Below are 23,063 nucleotides of genomic sequence, written 5' to 3'. Positions count from 1 at the left end.
CTTCTCTAGGGCTTCGGAGGTCTCAGTCTCCCGAGCCCGCAGACACTACTACACTGATCATTAATCAATGCATTACTGGTGCTGGGAATAGAGGACGAGTAATTTATACCGTCGATGGTGACGTGGCTTGGGTGGAGGTTGGCGTGGGGGCCAGCTTGGGGATTGGCGCAGAGATTATCGCAGGGGTTGGCGCGAATATTTCTGACAGTAGGATTTTGATTGATGGGTGGAGTGGACGGTATTTTCTTTATGAGAAAGTCGAAGGTAACCGTAGGCCGTCATCTTTTTTATTGAAACAATTTGGCCTTTTTCAATCTCTATGGCTTCTCGGATAATTCTTGGTTTATAGAAGTGGACGGTTCTGGAGTTTTTAAAATCAATTTTGTGATCTGCATGAAGATGATGTTGACCTGAAGCTGAAATTGAGTCAGAATTGCGAACAGAAATGGAATGTTCATAAATCCCTTTTTTAATTCTACCATTTATTTGGCCTATATAATATCAGGGGCAGTCTGCACAATGAATTTCAGAAACTCCGTGTTGTTCATTTGGAACATGGGTTTTGAATATTGTTGTGATTTTCGTATGGTTGGGTTTTCGATAAACAAAGTGATAAAAATGAAAGTTAGACCTCGGAAGCGCTGAAGAAGACATCGAATATGACGTCGAAAGCTCGGCTCAATGATAATCGCCGCAGTTCAACCCGGAAATAAAAATTAAACTTCAAATATACAATTACAATTTATTTTCCTACATTCAGTCTTTCTTTTACTAGTACTATAATCATATAATTATGCTTTTATAATTTTTATAATTATGTTATATTATGTTTTTAGGCGGAATTGCCTCGCACCTCTTGCACCCCGACCAAATGTCAGAACGGCCTTGCTCGTGGATCAGACATAAAAACGTTTAAGAGCCACTGATATTTTTGATTAAACTTGTGGCGTAATGTATTGCTTAATTCATACGTTGGAGTAAATTTATCCAATGGTTATTATAGTTAAAAACAATGAGTACATGGGTGGAAAACTGGTTATTTTTAGAAATACGTATTAACCTAAATGATGTAAAATATCAATTTTTGTATTGGTAAATTACACCGGCCTACTAAATTATTTTTATTTGACAAAATATTCAGATAAATAGTTTGCTAGTTTATTGCCCATTGTGGTAGCTTGGATTGGTCAAAAATATTGATAAACAAAAATCTTACTGCATTTTACATTTTGGGCCGTAGGATAAATAAATAATATGTAGTATAATTAACTAACCAAGTTTCACAATACTACATTCAACCCGTCATTGAAAAAGCTTCCTTTCAAGATAAAATAGAATTCAATAAAGTGTTTTTTGCATTACTTAAATAAACAAATTTAAAAAAACTCATTTTCGACTGTTTTTTCCTAATTTCTTATAAATTTTTTAAACTGAATATTAATTAATCAAATTGAAATGAGCAAGCTTTAAATTAAAGGTATTTAAGTATTTAAACGAAAAAAAAAAGGTTAATTATAGAACTCTACATATTTTATTCTATATTTGGGAATAAAAAAAAACGTTTTTTGCAATTTTAGAGCCTCATATCTTCCAAACAAGTCTCATACATTCCTGATTTACATTCCTGCAATTGCATAATTTTGCTGGATTTCCTGTCTCCATTTTTTGTCTCTAAATCGATGCTAGAAGAATTTTAAAACAGTTACTAATATTTTTTTGCTTTAGGTTTACTGGGTCCAAAACGAAATGCATAAATTTGGCTTCCTACAACTACTTGGGTTTCGCAGAAGCCACGGGTCCCTGCGCCGAGCATGCAATTCGGACCATTTACACCAATGGCATTAGTACTGGAAGTACCAGACAACAGAATGGAACGTGTGCACTTCATGACGAACTGGAGCAGCTGATAGCCGAATTCGTAGGTGCCGAAGATGCCATCACCTTTGGAATGGGTTTCGCGACGAATTCACTTAACATTCCCACACTCGCATCGCCTGGCTGTCTGATATTGAGTGACGAGAAGAATCATGCCAGCTTGATATTGGGTATCAAACTTAATAGTCCCACCGTTAGAGTATTTAAACACAATAGTAAGTGATTCATGTTTTATAATGTTTAGCTATGTGAAAAAGTTTTGATAGCTAACATTAACAAAATCAGTTACCTACCGATACAAAACTGTACGGCATATATTCTATGCAGTACCGAGACATCAATGTACTGCATAGAATACATGCCGTGAAAGAGAAATTTCAGAAGCAGACATCGCTTAAACTGAGAGAACAAAAATTGGTGTAATCTACTTCTTCTCGGTTTTCCTCTACCTCGCCTTCCATCAACTTCTAACAGCTCTATCCTTGTAATGTAGCTCTCTTTTCTTCTCGCCGTATTTCTGTATCAACTGTCTCAAAGCAAGCAAAGCATCCTGGCATTAACCCAAACTGTTCTTTTCCTATCAATGTGTCTCTCCTTAACCTTCGCTCTAAAGTTCTCTCCTGTACTCATACCATCTTTGCTCTATTTTAACATCGATTCTTAACACTCTTTCATCCGCACTCTTAATCTACCAGATGTGGGTCAAGTCTTTTGATGACTTATCCCTTGATTTAGCAATGCTGTATAACCTTTTCATCCTCTCGGGGGTTTCCTCTCTTTTAGATCTGTCATACCTCTTTCTACCCTCTTCTTTTCTCTCTAATCTTCTGCTGCACTTCATCGTTCCACTACCAAGTTTCTTTGTCTCTAGGAGGTTATTTACCAGATGTTTCTCCTAGCACTTCCTCTCTCACTCACACCACAACTTTACCAACTTTGGCTTTTCACCAGTCATTTACATAAAATATGCATTTGGATGAAGTGAGCCACTATTAAATTCGGCCAGGAAATATAAGGTTATTCTAACAGCGTATCAAAACATTGATTTAGCTTAAAACCATTCTTAAAATATTTTTTTCATCCACTCTTTCTTTTGTTTCAAGTAACTAATAGGTAACAACGGCTTGCCAATCACCGTCAACTTCAGTTTGTGTAGTTTCCTGTAGCGTTTTCATTATTTTTCTGTTCTTTATGGACTTGTGACATTGTCGCAAATGAACAAAATTTGTCTTTTGTTTCAAAATATCTCGCACTATCGGCTTACCCATACCATACTAAAGGCACACAATTTTACGGGAAGCACAATTTTCAATGATACTGATGAGTTCCAACTTTTGATTAAGAGCGTAGGCGCAAAATTTCGGGCCAATGCTTTTTAAATGCATTCATTTTTTTCGAATCCTGAGAAAACTAATAAATATTTTTGAAAAATTTAAACGCAGAATGAAAGACTACATTATTATCGAGGGCCGAAAGTCCCTTAGAATAAACAAACAGTTTCTTTTGAATGAGATATTTGAAATTAAAAATCACACTTAATTTTCTCTTTTTTTTTTCACCTCTGTAACTTACTAAAATAAACATTATAGAAGTTTTCAGGGACTTTCGGCCCTCGGTAATAATGTAATGTTTCATTCTGCGTTTAAATTTTTCCAAAAAAAACCTATTAATTTTCTCAGGATTCGAAAAAATTCGAGATGCTAACAAAAGAATACAATAATTGCACTGTAGCCCAAAATAAAACAATATCTTACAACAGTCGATGAACTTAACGAACTGCGAATTAAGGCTGAGTCACAATACAAGTACGTTAACAACCCCCTTCCATACCTCCCTGGAAGTCATAGTTAAGGTGTTTGTTTATTAGTGTGAGTATTTGTTTAAAATTAGTCATCCAAAGTCACGTATCGTAAATGGTCAACAATATCCAGAATCACCTGTCAATCATGGATTCTCGAAAATAGTTGAGTCGATCATTAGCGGCGCATAACTTTGTTACAAATGTTTCTTTGTTGGTCACTTTACAATGTAACAATAAAAGATTATATTTTTGCTTATAATATTAAGAATAATATATTAGATCTAGTTTACACCTTTTCATTCACGTCAAAAATGGCTTCTATAGACTCTTGGTTGAACGGAAGTTCATTTATTCAGAAATTTCCTTGCTTTCATTAAAGTTAAAAAGTTCATCGACAATACAAATGGTAAAATTTTCATATTTGCTATAGAATTTGTAAAACTGTGTACAATGGTAAGTATTTTTCTGTCGTAGATGTTAAGCATCTGGAAAAACTCCTACAAGAAGCCATCTACTACGGCCAACCCAACCAACCCAACAACGAGTACAAACCTTGGAAGAAAATTATTATTTTTATCGAAGGAGTTTATAGTATGGAAGGAACTATTGGCCGCCTTCCGGAAATTATAGCTCTTAAGAAAAAGTACAAAGCTTACTTATATTTGGACGAGGCCCACAGCATAGGAGCCATGGGCAAGCACGGCAAAGGTGTTGTAGATTATTTTAACTGTGATCCCAAAGATATCGATATTTTGATGGGTACGTTTACGAAGAGTTTTGGAGCCGCAGGAGGATACGTTGCAGGTTCAAAGGTAAATATTTTACTACTATTTGGATTACGATAACAAAAACATACATGGTTTTTCCTCTTTTGTTTTTATATCTTTTTAGGTGTCGGATTGAGTTTGTTATCTTTCGTTTAACTACACTTCCATGCTAATTGGTTTACTTTTAACTGTTTTAACTGTGAGATCAGAAACAATCTTCGATATCACAAGGTTGTAAATGTTAGGTTAGGCAACGGTTGAGGTTGGCTAATCTGAGATATTGCTGCTACAGGAGTATCGAATAGTACAAATGTTCCAGGGGACCTCGAATAGGAGGTCGTATTTCGCTAGGGAGCATCACTATTGGATGGTGAAGAGATGGAGATGGTGAACAATATAACGAGTCTAGAATAAGTTTTGACTATGGTTCGGTTGTGGCAGGATATTTCTGACTGGCGATAAATACATAAATGGAATACTGCAAGATTATTTTGTCTCATGCACCGATAATTGTAGAGGAGCAGACGGGGAAACACGGACCATTTTCTAGTATTAGGAGAAATAACAATGAAGGTAATTAAAACAGAGAAAACAAGACAAAACAAAAGAATATGGAACCTGGAGAAGGTAAGAGTGTAGTAACTAAAAAAGCAATATGAGAAAAGCTTAAAGAAAATTCTAACAGAAGCAAATAACATAGAGGAAATATGGAAAAATATAAAAGAATTCCGTTTCGAATTCAGCTGAAGAGGTTCACGTACAGGGGGAAATAAAAGGAAGGTAAGAATGTTTTGACACAGAATGCGAAACACAAATCAAATAGAAAAAACAAGCAAGAAATAAATGGATATCAACTAAAAGAAGAACATCATCGAAATGAATACAAAGAAAAAAAAAGTTAGAATAATGATGCAAAAACAAAAAAAAGTTGTGGATGGAAGAGTGGTTTTGCTTCGAATCGATGAGTCAGCTCTATTGATGAATTCATGTATTATGGTTAGGTATTCTTCTAGTCCTATTTCGTAAATGTTTCCTAATGTCTCATATTTTTAGCTTGTTTTTTAAATAGATAACGATTACAGTTTCTTAGGTAGTATTTATTCGTAATTGGGAGAGGAATTCTAAGTATTGTAGGGTCTTAGAGAATAGACGTAGACAATTGCTTGATAAGAGAACAATTATTATGTTTTATGTTTCGAACAAATTTTTTTTTCTGTTTTTAGGAATTTATATCTTTCATTCGCGAACATAGTCACGCGTCTCGTCACGCTTGGGCGATGTCGCCGCCAGTCGCAGCACAGATCATATCAGTTCTAAAGATAATCATGGGCAAAGATGGTACAAACGAAGGACAAAAGAGAATCGAAAGGTTAGCCAGGAATTCCAGATATGTCAGGTTGCGTCTCGAACAGATGGGTTTGATCGTACACGGAAACCAGGATTCTCCAGTAGTTCCGATTTTAGTTTACCGTTATTCAAACATAGCGTAAGTATAGGTGCTTTGAAATGACAAAAAATTGCTTTCGTTTTGTTTTTACCCTTTGCAATGGCTATCTCTCGTTTTTTTCTTTGTCTCATCTCTAATGCAGGTGATGAGATTATTTTTCCAGGTGATTTGTGTATTTGTAAATAATCAATTTTCTCCTTCAGTTAATGTTGTTTTGCATTTTTTGCACTATCTGATATATTCACTTTTTTCGTTTATTTCTTTAATTTCAGTCTTTAATAAGAGAAAGCTTGACTCACTTGTTTAATAACTTCGACTAGCTCACTCGGGTTTAGGATCCTTATTTTATTACACAATTATTGGCGTCCAACGTGGGGAGCCAACTATTTTGGACAGAAAAACAGTAAAAAAAATAGATAGTTAAACAAAGAAACGAAATCTTGAAGATAATAAATAAAAATGTAACGTTTTAATATACGTTACATTTTTTATAACATAACTGTCACCTCTGTCACCTATCAGAAAATTTTTTAAACAAAGTTGAGAAATTTGCCATAAAAAAATCATAAGAATATGCTATATTGCATAAAAAATCCTTTATGAAAAGGATAAATATTCTAAAAGACCCTTTTGGGGTCTACATCAGGCTACAATGGCTACATCACAGAACGTATTCCGACTAATAAGTCCATCAACAGTGCAGTTGCCAGGTATACATGAGTGAAATCACTAAATATGTGGACGGAAACCATTTTAATGATATTAAATCTGTTAATTATTAAATATTTGTTGATAAATTCTTTTATAAATATGTAATGATTAACATATTTAATATCATTTAAAGGGTTTTTACCGACATATTTAGTAGTTTCACTCATTTATACCTGGCAACTGCACTGATGATAGACTTATTAGTCCGCAAACGTTCTGTGGTGAAGACCCAAAGGGTCTTTTAGAATATATACACCTTCTATAAAGGATTTAAAAAAAAAATTGTAATTCATATGGTGTACAGCCTACTACAGAAATTAATTTTCCTTGTGGATTTTATTCAGAATGTTTTGCTTTGTTGGACTCATTTTGATAAATTATGTCAGTACTGATCTTTTTTATTTCGTTTCTAATTTTTTTTTACATTTCAGCACAGTGGTAAGAACTTTAATTAAAGAAAAAATAGCAACAGTTGGCGTAGGTTATCCAGCAACGCCGCTTGCAGAATGCAGAATAAGAATTTGCATATCAGCGGGCCACACGAAAGAGCAGCTCGATTATGCCTTAACAGTCATAGAACGAGTAGCAGACGAAATAGGTATCAGGTATTCTAGAAAACCGAGAGATCCAAAACCGATTGATTACAACACGATCAAAATATATCAGGATTTGTTTTAGGAAGAGACTTTTAGACGAAGCTTTAAGAGAACACCAGCCTGCGTTAGGAGGTTTTGTTGTTTTTATAAATTTTATAAAAGCATTTAATATTTGATTTCCATAGCTATTTATTAAGAATCATTTTTGGCTCTGTTTCATTTTAATACTTTGCAAAATAAAATATAAAAACAGTATCGTTTTGTCTCAGAATAATTTTCCATCCTTTACCCAAAAAGCTTTATTTAATTATAAAAAAAACATTAACTTATTTTGTTATATGTGTGGTCGGCGGACAAAAGCAGACAAGTCAATTTTTGAGAAAATTGTGTTATTTATTAAAATAACTTAAAAAAAAATTATCTACCGCTGGAATACAACAGACAAGTCAAATGTTATACCTGTGGTTCCATATCAGATGGTGATCTTTTCCATACTCACAATTTTATCCATTTTAGAGATGAACTTAACCAATCAAGTTCTTTTATCTGGTTTAGATCGGCGTATACCTAACCAAAAGTTTGACTTGACTGATTAGGTACAGTTATCAGTGAAATTGCTGGCTAGCGAAAAGACTGAGGGAGTCATGAAACAGGATATTATGTGAATGATTCATTTAATTTGTAATTTGGGTATTGATTGCATTGCGTTTCTCACGTTGCTTATCTCTTTCAATGTTTTCGTTAATCGTACACGGTGTGAAATGTGTAAGTATGCACATCTCATCAAAATCTTTTATCAAAGCAAAATACATAAAATCAATAGCTATTCTGAGTTTGAAAGTGGGTGATTTAAAAATGAAGCCAGGCAGAGGTAAACTATGTGTAGAACTTTCAACAAAAACGCTTTTAGATAAAGGTGAGTGATATTTTTTATTTTAATAAATGTAGATAATGCTTTGTATTGTAAATTAAATACTATTTGAATCATTCTTTAGAGTAAGAAAAATATTTTGCAATATGAATAATGTCATATTATTACATATGTATTACTGTATTAGTAATAACGGTATTATGTTCTACTAAACCACTGCATACCTAATAGTTGCTCATATATACATAATAGTGAAATAGGTAAGAATATTTTTTTAAATTATTTAAAGTTTTTGTTTTATTTCAGCTGGTCCATCACGTGTCCAACAAGGAGCACCTAAAAATGTTATCCTCAATCCTGAATACCCACTTGAATCGAAGTCAAATCCAAGCTCAAGACAGGAAGAAGGTAAGTACTTTTTCATTTCACTTAAAATGATTCAATCAATGAAACAGGATTCAATAATTACAATATCTTTTTTTGGCTTTTTTTTTCTTAGAGTTTTCTTGTTTTTGGTCGTCCGCTTTTATGCTTGCGCATTTTTAGGGCGTTTCCTTGGGTTTGTTTTTAGTTTTCTTCGTGGTTAGTGTTGTTTTGTAGATGATCACTGTGTTTCGTTTTCTTGTGTTTATGTTGTTGTTTGTGAGTGATGTTTTTCAGCAGATACCATCATATGGTTGGGAGCTCTTTCCGGTGTCGATTATGTGTTGCAACTGCTACCGAATTCTCTTTGAAGGGGTATTAGGATGGGAGAGGTATTTTTTAGTGATCTATTGAATACACATTTTAACGGAACTGATTGAAAAAACTAGCTGCAGCGCTTTCTCCGTTTGAACTGATATTATTTTTTGTGCAATGCTTGTCACAGAGTTACTTAATCCACGACTAATTTGTTACCTGCATTGTAATAACTCAACTCTTATTCCTATTCGTATTGTATTTATACTTTTCTTTTTATTTTAGCGGGTCCATCACATGTCGAACAGAGAGGTTCATCAATGTCGTCTGAGTGTCTTCCATCTACATCTTTTGTTATGGACTCTTTGCAAAACTCTTCATCAAATGATAGTGATTTTTCTGTGACATCCATTTTACACCCTGAATATCAACCCGAATCAGAAAACTCCTCAGATAGCGACAATCCATTACAAACATTGCAAATGAAAAATACACACGAAACACCGTCCGCGTCCGAAATAAAACCAGCTTCTACAGAAAAACAAAGCACAAGGAAACGCAAAGCTGAGAAAAAATTACAGCGAAATTTAGGAAGAGGTTATTTTACGTTACAAGGAAAACCAATGCGTTCACGCGAAGCCAAAGTTTTAGGCTCATGTCGAATGAAATGTAAAGATCGCTTTAATGCAAACGAGTTAAGAAACTGTTTTAATGAATATTGGGGTTTAGGTTCGTACTCAAAGAGAGCAACATACATGGCATCTCTTATTGAAGTGAAAGAAACTGCTTCACATCGACTAAGAACAATGGATCTGAACAAGGTTAAATGCAGGTCAAGAACTTTGGTTTATTCTCTTTTTATAAACGGAAAAAAGGAGCCTATCTGTCGCTGTTGTCTTCTTAACGTTTTCGATGAAAGCAAAAACTTAATTTTAACCGTCGCCAGTAAGAAACAATCTACGATCGCAGGTACTGATATAGAAGATAAAAGAGGAAAAACTATACCAAAAACGAAAATTAGTGAAGAAAAACGAATAGAAATAAAAAATCATATACTTTCATTTCCACTGTACGAAAGTCACTATTCACGAAAGCACACTTCGAAAAAGTACTTACCATGTCACCTAACTTTACAAAAAATGTACGAATTGTTCAAACAGTCCACAACTGCCCCCAAATCTATCAAAATTTATTCACAGGAATTTAAAAAGCTCAACCTTGGATTTAAAAAGCCAAAACTTGATACATGTTTTACCTGCGACAAATTTATTATGCAATTAAAAATTTGTACAGACGACCAGAAGGAAAAACTCTCTTCAGACCACAAATCCCACCAAATGGAAGCTGATAAAGCATATGATGAAAAAAGGAAAGATACAGAAACTGCCAAAACTGTTCCACATTTAAGGACATACACTTTCGACCTACAACAGTGTTTACCAACTCCAGATTTAAAGTCATCGGTTGCATTTTATAAGACACAGTTGTGGACGTTTAATTTGACGGTTCATGATAACAGTACAGGAAAAGCTGTTTGTTACATGTGGTATGAATCTGTTGCAGGCAGAGGAGCAAATCAGATAGCATCTTGTCTGTACAAACACCTGCAAACGATCGTACCACCTGAGACAGAACATGTAATTTATTATTCAGACACATGTGGGGGACAAAACAGTAATTCTCATGTATCAGCCATGTTTACGTGGGTTCTGCATAGATCCTCATCTAATATTAAGCTAATAGATCATGGTACTAGTAAGTAAGTTCATGGTACCAGGCCACAGTCACTTGGAAGTAGATACTGATCATAGTATAATTGAGAAAAAAAAGAAGAAAACTGAAATTCAAATATTTCACCCTCATGATTGGATGCAACTTGTACGTTCAAGCAGCTCTAAATTCACTGTTATGGAAATGTCACAAACAGACTTCTTTGATTTCTCATCTTTACCTAAAGGTTGCATGGTACTAAGGAATAAAGACACTGATGGTTGTCAGTTCCGATGGCTAGACAAAAGATGGCTTCGATATACGAAAGACTTGGCAATCGTTCAATTCAAAGACAGCCTTAATAGAGAAGACCCATTTAAGATTATTGATTTCAACAGAAGAGGGGGCCAACTACCGTCGGAAGTTGCAATTATAACAAATCAACCAGTCCCTATTTCTAGAGAGAAAAAAGCAGACATTATCTCGCTACTACCTCTAATTCCTACCTTATTTCACAGTTTTTATCAAGGCTTGCATACTAATGTTACAACTCAAAATACGCACCCCGATATTGTAAGTAGTGATGATGAAGAAATAAATTAAATTTAAACTTGATGCTTTTGTTCTTTTAATATTGTATTTTTATTGTTTATTTCGTAACAGGTAATATTTATGTTCTTTTTTTGTTTTAAAATTAGCACTTTATTTGTACCTTATAAGATAAGTCAATAAAGAGAGACGTGCCTAACTGGACAAGTCAATCAAAATCCAAAATATTTAACATTTTTGTTGTTTTTAATTTGTACTGTAATACATGTATGTTATATACATCATTTTAACCAATAAAAGCTACATTTATTTATGCGTTTAATTTTAAAACAGTTTTTTTCGCTTCCTGAAAAAACTCAAATTTTGACTTGTCTGCTTTTGTCCGCCGACCACTTCTCTTTAATATGTACAAAGGAAAACATCTTTGCAGAGGCTCTTAAAGGCAATAGCGCAGGAATCATAATCAATGGCAAAACAATAATTATAGATAATAATTATAAACAAGATATAATAAATCACATCTGTTCACACATATGACACATCTGTTCTTGTCAGAATACCAAGAATAACGCTGGAACTAAAATATTGTAGTTTATCGAAAAGATTCCAGTTACTTTAAATGCTAAGTACTTGAGACACATCTTCAATCGACGAAGTCAACGTTTACTATGATTGTATGAATTGATCAGGTACCTTGCTATTCTTGCTTATTTCGCTGAAGCGTATCTCTCAAGATAACTTAACAAAATGCAATCATACAATAGTGTGACGAATCCAGAGCTCTACTGAAAACGGCCAAATGAACGATCTGTAATTTCGGCATAAAACAACCATCGACCACAGGAGACCACTTGAGAAGTTAAACGAAATGCTAGAAAGAAATAATTCCAGTGTAATAGGAAGAGAGTGTGGACGAGATAATGTAAGTAGAGGAGTGAGTATAGCAGAGTGAAGAAGAGAGTGTAGTAAGATGAGTGTAGAGGAGATAGAGTAGAGAGGTGAGTAGAAGAAAGGGAGTATTGGAGAGAATGTTGATGAGAAGTTTAGTGACGTGGGGCTAGAGGTTAGAAGTAAGTGTGTAGGAGAGAAAGTTTAGATGCGGTAGGTTAGAGTGGAGTAGAGGATTGTACATGAGAGGGTGCATAGGAGAGATTATAGAGGGGAGAGTGTAGAGGTAAGACGGTAAATGAGAGAATATACAGTGTTAACGCGAGAGTGCAAACGACGGAGTGTAGAGGGTTGACATGCAGAGAAGATAGTAGTAGTAGAGGGGAGCGTGTTGAGAGGTGAGTAGAAGAAAGGGAGTATTGGAGAGAATGTTGATGAGAAGTTTAGTGACGTGGGGCTAGAGGTTAGAAGTGTGTAGGAAAGCAAGTTTAGATGAGGTAGGTTAGAGTGGAATAGAGGATTGTACATGAGAGGGTGCATAGGAGAGATTATAGAGGAGAGAGTGTAGAGGTAAGACGGTAAATGAGAGAATATACAGTGTTAACGTGAGAGTGCAAACGAGGGAGTGTAGAGGGTTGACATGCAGAGAAGATAGTGATAGTCAAGGGGAGCGTGTTGAGGAGAGACTGTAAATGGAGAGTGTGTATGAGACAGTGTAGGGGAGAGTGTAATGGCGAGTGTAGAGGAGAAGGTAGAGGTAGGAGCAGAGTGTAGTGAGGAGAGCGAAGCTGAGAGTATAGAGGAAAGAGTACAAAGGGCAAAGCGTCGAGGGGTGGACATAGAGAAGTGTGTAAAAAGAGTGTAAAGGGGACAGATACTAAAGGAAAAATATTGAGGGTAGAGATCCTGCAGGAAGATGAAAGGTTTTAGTGTGAGAGTGTAGAAGGGCTGTGTGCAAGCGTAGGGAAGATCGTAAAGCAGAAGAGAGGGTGCAGAGAAGGTTGTGTAATGAGATAGTGTACAGGGTATAGTGTGGACAAAAGAGTGTAGAGATTAAGTGTGTAGTGAAGGAAGTGTAGAAGGGACTGTAGAGGAAATAATATAGAGGAGATAATAGAGCAAATAGTAGGAGGGGAGAATATAACAGAGTAGAGGGTTTAGAAGACAGCAGGGAGTACAGCGAAGAGCAGAAAGAGTCACAATTCTGTTCAAATCAAAACAAAAATTCTATTAAAAACTCAACCTTATCTTTTTTAACATCCTTAAACGGATCAATTTATTTACAATAACAAAACATTAAATATAATTTACAAAATAATAAATTAGATCACTTATATTCCATTTTCAACTTTTCTAAGTTGAATGTCTTCGAATACTTCAGCTTCGTACTGCTTCTCTGGCTTTTGACTTTCAGGATCCACATACGTTTTGGAGGTATTCCACGATTGGACTTCTCCAGATGCAAATATGTCATAGAAAGAACCTGATATGATGTAGATACCTGCTGCTATACAGAAAACGAATGTCCATAACTGCTTTTGAGTCTAAAAATTGCAAGAATTAAAATAATTATCTCGTGTGCATAAAATTATTAATTTTTACTAATTCATAAACAAAAACGTTAAGTGTCGAGAAATAGTTTGTTTACCTCTTGGTATCCTGTTGCGGCTATAATTGCGTCTACAACTAATGGAGAAATTAGAGAGAAAATATTCGAAACAGAATTTGTCAAGGCCATCAAAGTTCCTGCATGGACAGGAGATATATCTAAGTGATTGACGTTGTAGCCAGAATAAACAGCAGAGTTGAATCCTACTGCAATTGTTAACAATATAATAGCTGCAACTCTATTGTCACGGTCCACAAATGTTAGAGAGATTAGAGCCAAAGCTGGGATCCACAAACCTAAAAAATATGAAGAAAAAAATATTTCAGCATTTGTTTATAAATAACACAGAAGGATAAAACAGCGAATCACCTTCATTATTTTTATTTATCTTTACATGAATGTTTAATCGGCAAGCCGGATAGGTCAAATTGAAGAATGTTTGACTATCACGCACAAGGCCCGGTTTTATACCTTGTGTTGGCGCTAGAAAACGTCTGGATAACGGGCATAGCACTAGCTTATTATCCTCTCTTTCGTAAACTACACTTGATGTATAAAGGGCGACAAGGAGGACAATAATATAATTGTTTAACACACTTAGTTTACTTCGTAGTCTTCTTCTTGCAGCCTTACTATTTACTAGACTGGCCAGAGCACATCATTCTTAGAGATCATTCCTTATCCACTTGTTTGACATCTCAGTCAAGTAGGACACACTTAAATTTTGCTACTTCTTCTTCTTGCAGTACCGTCTCCTATCGGAGGTTGGCTACCATCATAGCAATCTTTACTTTGTTGGCTGCAGCTCTGAACAACTGTATTGAACTGCACCCATACCACTCCCTTAAATTTCGCAACCAGGAAATCCTCCTACGTCCCACATTTCTCTTTCCCGAGATTTTTCCTTGGATTATGAGTCTAAGCAGAGAGTACTTTTCTCCTCTCATTATGTGTCCCAGATATTCCAGTTTTTTCGTTTGTATGGTTTTTATGACTTCGCATTCCTTCCCCATCTTCAAAAGAACATCTTGATTTGTTACTCTTTCTGTCCATGGTATTTTCCACATTCTCCTGTAACGATTGTCTCGCTATCTCTATTCGCCTCTTGATTGCGAATTTTGCTACGCTACACTATAAACAATCTTTGAAGAAACAAAATAGGTAGCTACTCTTAGTAAATCTTGCGTCACTCTTCTGCTAGATAGTTCATATATTTTCCTCGGCATCCTTCTCTTCAAGTGACGGGGCATCTTCGTATTGGCCTGTGTAAGTATCTAATCTCTGGTCACTGCTAACCATGGCCGTCGTAATGATCAGTCTATTACATTAAAATTTGGCAACAGTGAACAGAAAGCCTTTGAAAATATCTGTTTGTGTTTATATTATGCATTCTGCTGACGGTGCGTTAAAAACTTTTCCAAGAAAAAGACCTACTCTTAGAAAAAATGCTGTTCCGAAAATATTTTCAGGACTTCCAAAATATTTGACAAATCAAGAAGATGGTGCTTCTCCTTCTTCTTCTTCCTACTTTATACATACGCTTAATGCCTGTTTTACTTAAGTTTTTAGCGTCAATTGACGTTGTCTGACCATCTTTTCCTCGGTCGTCCCAATGATCTTCCATTTGGCGATTTGTCTCTTGCTATTCGTACTATTCTATTTTCTGTCATTCTTTCGATGTGTTGATTCCATTCCAGTTTTCTTCTTTTGGTCCACGCGTTTATTTCCTCTATACCACATCTCGCTCGTATTTCCTCACTTCTTACTCTGCCTAGAGTTTGGTTTGTTATTTTTCGTAAGACTTTCATTTCTGTTGTTTCCAGTAGTCTTTGTGTTTTCGCCGTATCTGTTCTTGTTTCCGCTGTGTACGTCATTATCGGTCTTATTGTTGATTTATATATCCTGGTTTTCGTTTGCGTTGTGAGGTATTTGTTTCTCCAGATTGTGTTGTTGAGACATCCTGCTGCTCTGTTTGCCATGCTCACTTGTTTTTGTACTTCTTCTTCCACTTTTCCGCAGCTTGACAGTTTTATTCCCAAGTATTCAGTTTCCATCACTTGTTCTATTATTTTGTTATTTACGACTAGTTTACATCGTCTCGGTTCCGCTGTTATCACTATTGCTTTAGTTTTCTCTGTTGAGATCTCCATGTTGTATATGAGCACCGTATCTTCGAATTCTTTAATTAATTTTTGTAGGTCATCTTCATTTTCGGCTGTTATTATGGCGTCGTCGGCGTAGCATATTATCCTTATTTCCTTTTCTCCCATTCTATATCCTCTTCTTTTTTAACTTTCTTTATGATTTCATCCATTATCAGATTAAATATTAATTCACTCAGCGAATCTCCTTGTCTAATGCCTGTTTCATATTTGATAGGTTGCGATAGTTTTTCTTTACATCTTATCATAGCTATGTTATCTTTATATATATTCTCAATGGTTTTTACTATATCCAGTGATATTCCCTTTTAATATAATAAATGTATCGCGTCCCGAATTCTCACTCTATCAAACGCTTTCTTCAAATCTATCAGGCACATATATGCTGGTTTGTTGTATTCCAGCGACTTTTCTTTTATTTGTCTTATTACAAAAACTGCATCCGTGCATGATCTTCCTGTCCAGAATCCTTGCTGTTCCTCTTGCAGAGATATTCGTTCGTTTATTTTGTCGCTATTATTCTTGTTGTTAATTTGAGTGTTGTATTTAATAGATTTATTGCTCGATAATTATTGGGGTCTTTCTTATCTCCGTTTTTGAAGAACATCACCATGATCGCTCTCCTCCATTCAATTGGTATTCTGTTCGTGGTGATTATTTTATTAATAAAGAGTTGCAGTTGTTGTACAAGGTGATCACCTGCATATTTTAAGAGTTCATTTGGTATTTGATCTTCTCCTGGTGACTTCCTGTTTTTTAATTTGTTTATTCCTTCTTTCACATCGTTTTGTGACTAAGGTCCTCGGACCCTCGGACTAAGACGGTGCTAAAAGGAGTAATCCCACGAAAATGACTTAATTATAAATAGGCAGCAACACAACAAGACGAATAGCTTCAAATGTGATAGTGGATTTTTGTAGTTTTAGTGAAAATTTTAAGTGTAAGTTAAAGTTATTATCTTTTGAAATAGAAGTGGAATCAAGACGCAAATCAAATTTATTTGTATCTCCTGAATTGGCGGAGAAATTAAATTCCCACTAACACCAACTGTCCAACATTAAAGAAAAAATGAAACTTAATGTCTTTTAAGTAGTTTGGTCTTTTTTTATGTCTTTTGGTTGGTGTTTCACATTATTTGTTTTGTCCACTTCTTAACTAGCAAACAGAACATAAGAATAAACGGGCAATAACTTACCTATCGTGTTGAATATTTTCCTACTCTGTCCCACGTTGGCATATTTCTTAATTATTATAAAGTCTGCTATAGGACTCATAAACAGACTCAAGATCCAATTCGTTAAGTAAGGCAACGAAGAAAGTGTGCTATTCTAAAAACAGACATTTTATAAAAATAAATATATTAAAATGGAACCAAAGAAATTGAAGCAGCCATGTTTTTGTTGCAGCTCTGCAAAAATAGAATTGAAGAGCTTCAACAAAAAGATGGTTATTTAATACACATAAAAAGGTTAAAGAATTAGTATGACTCTTTTACAACAAGATAATGCGTGACCGCATATAACCAAAATTACGTTGGCTCATTTTGAAGACAATCAAGTGAATTTATTGCCGTGGCCTCCTAGATCTCCCGAACTTTCCTCGATTGAACATTTCCTTTCCTAGATTGAACACGTCTCGACCTTTATCCGTTTACCTCATTCTCCACAGACTCTAGCGGTACAAGATACAAGTAGCCTGTGATGGGGTATTTCAAGAGGAATTATTGATCATGTCATTAGAGTATGTCCAGATGCATTTCTGAGTGCTGAAGACATCGTAGAAACCCCATACATTATTCTTTTTTTATATTTGTCTCAATAGTTGGATTTTGAAATTTTGATCAATATTGCTTACCTAACTCTACAGACATGTACATACAAAAAAATTACTGTAATATATTCCGTATTATTGGGTGTTTGTTTTCTATGTCACGTAGTATATTAACCCTTTTCCAAATATTTACATCACTACAGAAAAATTCCCCAGGAGTTGCCTTTATTAAACAAAAACATAGTATAAAAATTTCTTAATATATTGATACAGAAAGAAGCAAATCACAATGACTGATTCAATATATAACAATTATATGCCAATCCTTTACCTTGCTGGTGATATCATTGTTTTCGGAAGAACTAAAAACGATGTAAGAAAGGCATATATAGAGCTTAAAGTAGGCAACCATGAATCCTAGCGTCAGTCGTTCCTGACGCATAAAGAGTGTTTAATTTTCCTCCAGCAATTATATACTACATATACCTAATTGTAACATAGCTGGAAAGACTTTTCTTCTAGACAGGGAAACAAGTGAAAGCATAAGGAATATGTAAGAAATACATTAATGGTTTTATCCTAAATAGAAAAAATGAGTGGAATAAACATATCAGCAGAATTGTAGAAAAAAGAATGGAGATAATCGCTACAGATAAATCGTAAACAGGACTGTGAAGTATAAGTTCTTTTTCAATCCTGAAAAAGGTTGAGCGACAATGTTGTATGGTCTGATATATATGTACCTATATGCAGTACCAACTATTTAAAAAAATATTCTTACCGATTTCAGGTCGAAATTTAGAATGTGATTCATATACGAAGGAATTTCTGTGAGAAGAGTCCAGAAGCCGAAGTTCTGGCCGCAGTGTGAAATCAAAATCGCCCAAACTGGTAGAGAAGTCAAAATGGCTTTCCATGGAGTGGGTTCTACCTAAAATATAAAACGTTTGTTAGAATTTCTAAAATTATTGAAATACAGGAAGGAAATATCAAAACAAAGAATAAAATATATAATGTTGTAGATAACTTCTATCTCTAAATATATTGTACAAATTTTGCAGTAGGATGGCGAGATAAATTACCCAATCTACAGTTCCATTGCAACATAATCGAGGTCTTCTTCTTCTTCTTCTTCTACTACTTGGAGATCTTTCGATCTGTTTAATTCTGAAGCTGCCTCTGGTTAATTTCCTGGGAGGTAGATTGCCAACTATCCCTCCATCTTTTAGGTGGTCTTCCGGGAGGTCTTGAACTGGGGGGTTGTTTTCTAGGACAATTTTTGGGAGTCTATTCTCATCCATTCGTCTTACATGATTGTACCACATCCTATTACGCTGCCTTCCCCATCTTACAATATCTTGAATTTTGCACTGCTCTCTGACGTTTGTATTTCTCACCCCGTCTCTTCTTGTTTTGCCCACTATTGTTCTTAGGGTTTTCATTTTGACAACCCTTAACATCTGTTTCGTTTTATTGGTATCTTCGCGCACTTCTATGCCATATATCATGATCGGTCGTATGCAAGTCTTGTAGATTCTAATTTTACTATCTGTGCGCATATACGGATTAGAACAGACTATCTCCCACAGACATCCCGACAATGCGGATGCTTTGTTGATCTAACTCCTTAGGTCCTTTACTGGGTCGTGTGTGCTTGATATATCTATGCCCAGATATCTGAATTGCATCACCTGTTCTATGGGGTTGTTCTCAACCACTAACTTACATCTGAGCGGATCTTTTGCTATTGTCATACATTTAGTTTTGTTGGTAGAAATGGTCATATTTAGTTGGCGGTTTATTGAAAAAACTAAAAGAGCTGTCTCTGAAGATCATCTTCTGATTTGGCAATAATTGCTGCATCATCTGCGTAACACACCATACCAATTCTGTTGTTGCCCATTCTGTATCTGAGATTGAGAGATGTTACTTTGTTTATAATTTTGGCCATGAGTAGGTTAAACAAGAAGGGGCTTAAACTGGATCTTAAATAATCGAGGTAAGTTTGAGAAACTAAAAAAAAGTGCTACAGTAGGCTACGGTACTGTGGACTAGCGCGAAGCTTCATGCTATGTTTTCTGCATTTTCAAAATTTAAATAATATTTTTAAAATTGAAGATAGTAGTTTTATTATTAATCTTTTTTTTTTGGATTCTAATAAAATTGAAAAAGTTTACATGTTGTATAACGGACACTCCTCGACGCGAAAATGGACTTTTTAACTGTTAACTGTGACTGCGAACCACGAACCGCTATTTCGTGTTTCATGGTGCTACTTCTGTGAGCATTTTACTATAAAGAAAAAGTAATTCAACGCCAGCATAAAAGCTTCTCTTCAATAAATAAACTCATTTACCTTTTCATCTTTGTCTCGTGGTTCCATATTTTGTTCGATGTATTGTACTTCCTCCTCAGATATCGACTTGTGTTTAGAAGGAGAATCTGATCCGATAATACACCACACTACTGACCAAGCTATACCCAAGGCTCCAAACAAGTAGAAAACTGCTGGCCATCCCAAGTGTGAGTTCGATATGAAGCCTGCTATTGGCATGGAAATGACATTTCCCAACGGACCACCTAAAGAAAGAAATATTTGGTTGGTGATTGGTAAAGGTACATCGTATAAAACATTTTGTATAAGAGTAAAATGTAACTATTTGTCTAGAAAAATAAAGCTGTTGCTTCTACTATTTTTCTTATAATCTCATCATATTTTCTCACCCATTAGACCTTCATAGGATTTCAAATATTTTAAAACCAAAATTGGCCAAATCGATTTAGTTGTTCTCGATTTATTATAAAAAAAGTTATAAAGACAAAATGATGTGTGTTAAACGCCATTTTACATATGATATTTTATAACTATATGAATCAAATGAACTAAAACTGTAGAGGTGAAGTCGTATAAAACATTTTAAAATTACAATTAAAAAAATAATGGTCATTCATCGAGATCAAAAATATCCTATCTCCTAAGTTGGACCAACAAATACACTTTCACAAAATTTTATTGCAATTGGTTCAGTGGTTTTTGAATATTAGCTTGGACAAACACCGTGCCACGGGATTTTTATGTATATATATACACTTGAGTGCAAAACAATCGACTCAAAAGTGATATTTGAGATTACACCTTCTGTTTCAATGTAAGAAGTATGAAAATAAAAAGATGTAATGTGCAAACAATAACTTTATTATTGAACTTACAAAAACTGCTATTGCATTATTTGGAAGACGCATTATACAAACAATATGCAATAGGAACAGAGTTTCCTAAATATTCATCATTGGAACTAACGCAAGAGAGACGTTATGAACAAAAAAATCATCAATTAAGAAATGAATTTCTTTATTTTTCAGTATGTGATATTATCACCCCTACTCCTAATTACACTTTACAAATCGATTTCGCATGGATCGGATGACTTTTATAATAAATTCTTGAGGCATTGCTTCCCATTCATCATTAAGCTCAGCTCTCGATTCCATTATGCTCCTAGGTGCACGATTTATATCCTGGACCCTTCGTTTAAGCTCATCCCAAACATGCTCTATTGGATTTATGTCCGCGCTCAACGCAGACCAATTTATTGTAGGTATACCGATCTTAGTCAGATAGGTGGTGGTGACTCGTGTGGTATGGCATCGTGCCTTATCGTGCATTAAAATAATGGCATCACCAATAAATCCTGCGTATGGAACCACATGTTCCTCCAAAATGTCTCTGATATAACGATCCGCCGTTAAAACTCCCCAACGTGATCCACCAGGCACGAAAACCAACTCGGTTTTTTTATCCATGGAAATGCCTGCCCAAAACATACAAGAACCGTCTCCATATGACACAATTTTCTCGTATACAATATTGAGCAAATCGCTTTCCTGGCCTTCTATAGACTCGACGCCAATTCGTTGCCATGTAGGTATTCATACTTTCGTCGGAGAATAATACCTGACTCCATTGATAGTCGTCCCAATCCAGATGTTCTCGAGCAAATTCTAATCGGCTTTTCTTCTGGACTGCAGTTAGTTTTTGACTCGTAGCTGCTCTTTTTGGTGTCAGCTCGGCTGCCTTCAGTCTCCTTCTGACCGTCAAAACATTGGTAACTACACCTCAGACCTCTCTAAGCTCTTCTTTGAGATTAGCACCAGTTAAATGTAGATTTCTCAGGGATTTCGATACAAGAAATCGATCGTCTCTCTCCGTTGTTATTCGTTTACGGCCTCCTCCTTAGTGGCGGACATAATCACCAGTCAGTATCTTGGTATCGACGATACACTCGGGACACAGCAGATTGGCTTAAATGTAGTCGATTTGCCACAGTCCTCTGACTCAGGCCTTCTCACAATAATGCTACTGCTGATGTATTAGTGGGTTGCTATGGAAATTAAAACGTACGATGTTAACCGAACGTGTTAAGTCGGTGCGTGTCGATTTCAATGAGTTAAATTCTGACCCCCTCTCTACGTGTTACATTATTTACTTGCAATAAGTCATCGGATTCACCAAAAAACAAAACTTTTTTAAAACTCAATAATGAGATTAATGATTGTACACTAAATATTTTTAAATTTACACTTTTTAGATTGAAACAGGAGATATACTTTCGCAAAATCTTTCGCAAAATAATTTTGAGTCTATTATTTTGCACTCAAATGTATATATATATATATATATATATATATATATATATATATATATATATATATATATATATATATATATTGTTATGATGTGTTGTTTGTTTGAATGATGAGCAATGAGTATTTTTTAATAATATAGGGTTTTTATCGCGGTTCTCAAAGAATTAGTTTGTAAGTACTTTTTTAAATTATCTTTATTATAACTATTATGAAACACACATATATATCTAACCTAGCCAATGTAAATTTAAAATAAACTATCTTTAAATTGACATTCTTATAAAACTAATTAAATTCTATAGACAATGTAAAATTTAAACAAACTATCTTCAAAATTGAAATTGTTATGACACTAACTAAATTATATTAACAAAATTTTGTACCTTTCTTTCACTGAATGCCTAAATGAACTGTTTTCCACTATATAGATTCTAATCATCACTGAATGTCTTCGTACTTCGGTTATCCTTGTTTTTGTGAAATTACTTTTTCCAATTATCAGCTTCTACCAATTTAAGATATAGTTTTCTTCACCAGCATTTATACACCACCAAGCAAACCAGCAAACACCATTTATATTTATTCTTCTTTTCAATATACCAATATCCAATTATTATAAGTTGATTTATACTAATCTCCAATCATAATATAATTTTAATTCCTTCCAATGTCCATCCAATATTCTTCTAATATACTTTTATAATCTTCAATAATTATTTGTGTATAATTATAAATGTGCATTAAATATATGCATAATTTTTAATCTTCATTTAACTCACTATATTAAACAATTGGACTATTTGTAACTGATTCACTGACTCCAACTAACTTTCATATTTCTTACTAAATTTTTCTGACTGACTTCTTGAAAATTCTGAACAATTTACTTCACTAACTAAATGTGTCTACTAACTTTCATAATAAACTGGCCTGACTTCTGACTAGACTAAAAACTGCCATCTTGAATCCAAATCACGGGTAT

General features: G+C 34.7%; 2 protein-coding genes across 3 annotated transcripts in view; one reads left to right on the top strand and one right to left on the bottom strand.

Moving 5' to 3' along the window:
* The window catches only part of LOC140447336 (serine palmitoyltransferase 2-like), a 67,681-nt gene extending 60,231 nt beyond the window's left edge, over positions 1-7,450 (top strand). Inside the window, exons 5-8 of the mRNA XM_072539939.1 lie at positions 1,726-2,090; positions 4,151-4,488; positions 5,667-5,929; positions 7,033-7,450. Of these exons, the coding sequence (XP_072396040.1) occupies positions 1,726-2,090; positions 4,151-4,488; positions 5,667-5,929; positions 7,033-7,279 (1,213 nt within the window). The 3' untranslated portion in view covers positions 7,280-7,450. The remainder of the gene's footprint in view (positions 1-1,725; positions 2,091-4,150; positions 4,489-5,666; positions 5,930-7,032) is intronic.
* A 5,687-nt stretch (positions 7,451-13,137) lies between these two features.
* Positions 13,138-23,063, bottom strand: part of LOC140447335 (putative inorganic phosphate cotransporter) — a 71,794-nt gene continuing 61,868 nt past the window's right edge. For both annotated transcript variants that reach the window (XM_072539938.1, XM_072539937.1), the window contains exons 4-8: positions 19,791-20,014; positions 18,216-18,365; positions 16,860-16,992; positions 13,542-13,798; positions 13,138-13,437 (exon numbers count right to left, since the gene is read on the bottom strand). In XM_072539938.1, the coding sequence (XP_072396039.1) occupies positions 13,225-13,437; positions 13,542-13,798; positions 16,860-16,992; positions 18,216-18,365; positions 19,791-20,014 (977 nt within the window). In that variant the 3' untranslated portion in view covers positions 13,138-13,224. The remainder of the gene's footprint in view (positions 13,438-13,541; positions 13,799-16,859; positions 16,993-18,215; positions 18,366-19,790; positions 20,015-23,063) is intronic.

Source organism: Diabrotica undecimpunctata, chromosome 8, assembly GCF_040954645.1.
Source record: "Diabrotica undecimpunctata isolate CICGRU chromosome 8, icDiaUnde3, whole genome shotgun sequence".
NCBI lineage: Eukaryota > Metazoa > Arthropoda > Insecta > Coleoptera > Chrysomelidae > Diabrotica > Diabrotica undecimpunctata.
The sequence above is the reverse complement of the archived record's forward strand: the minus strand, read 5'-3'. Positions and strand labels throughout refer to the sequence as shown.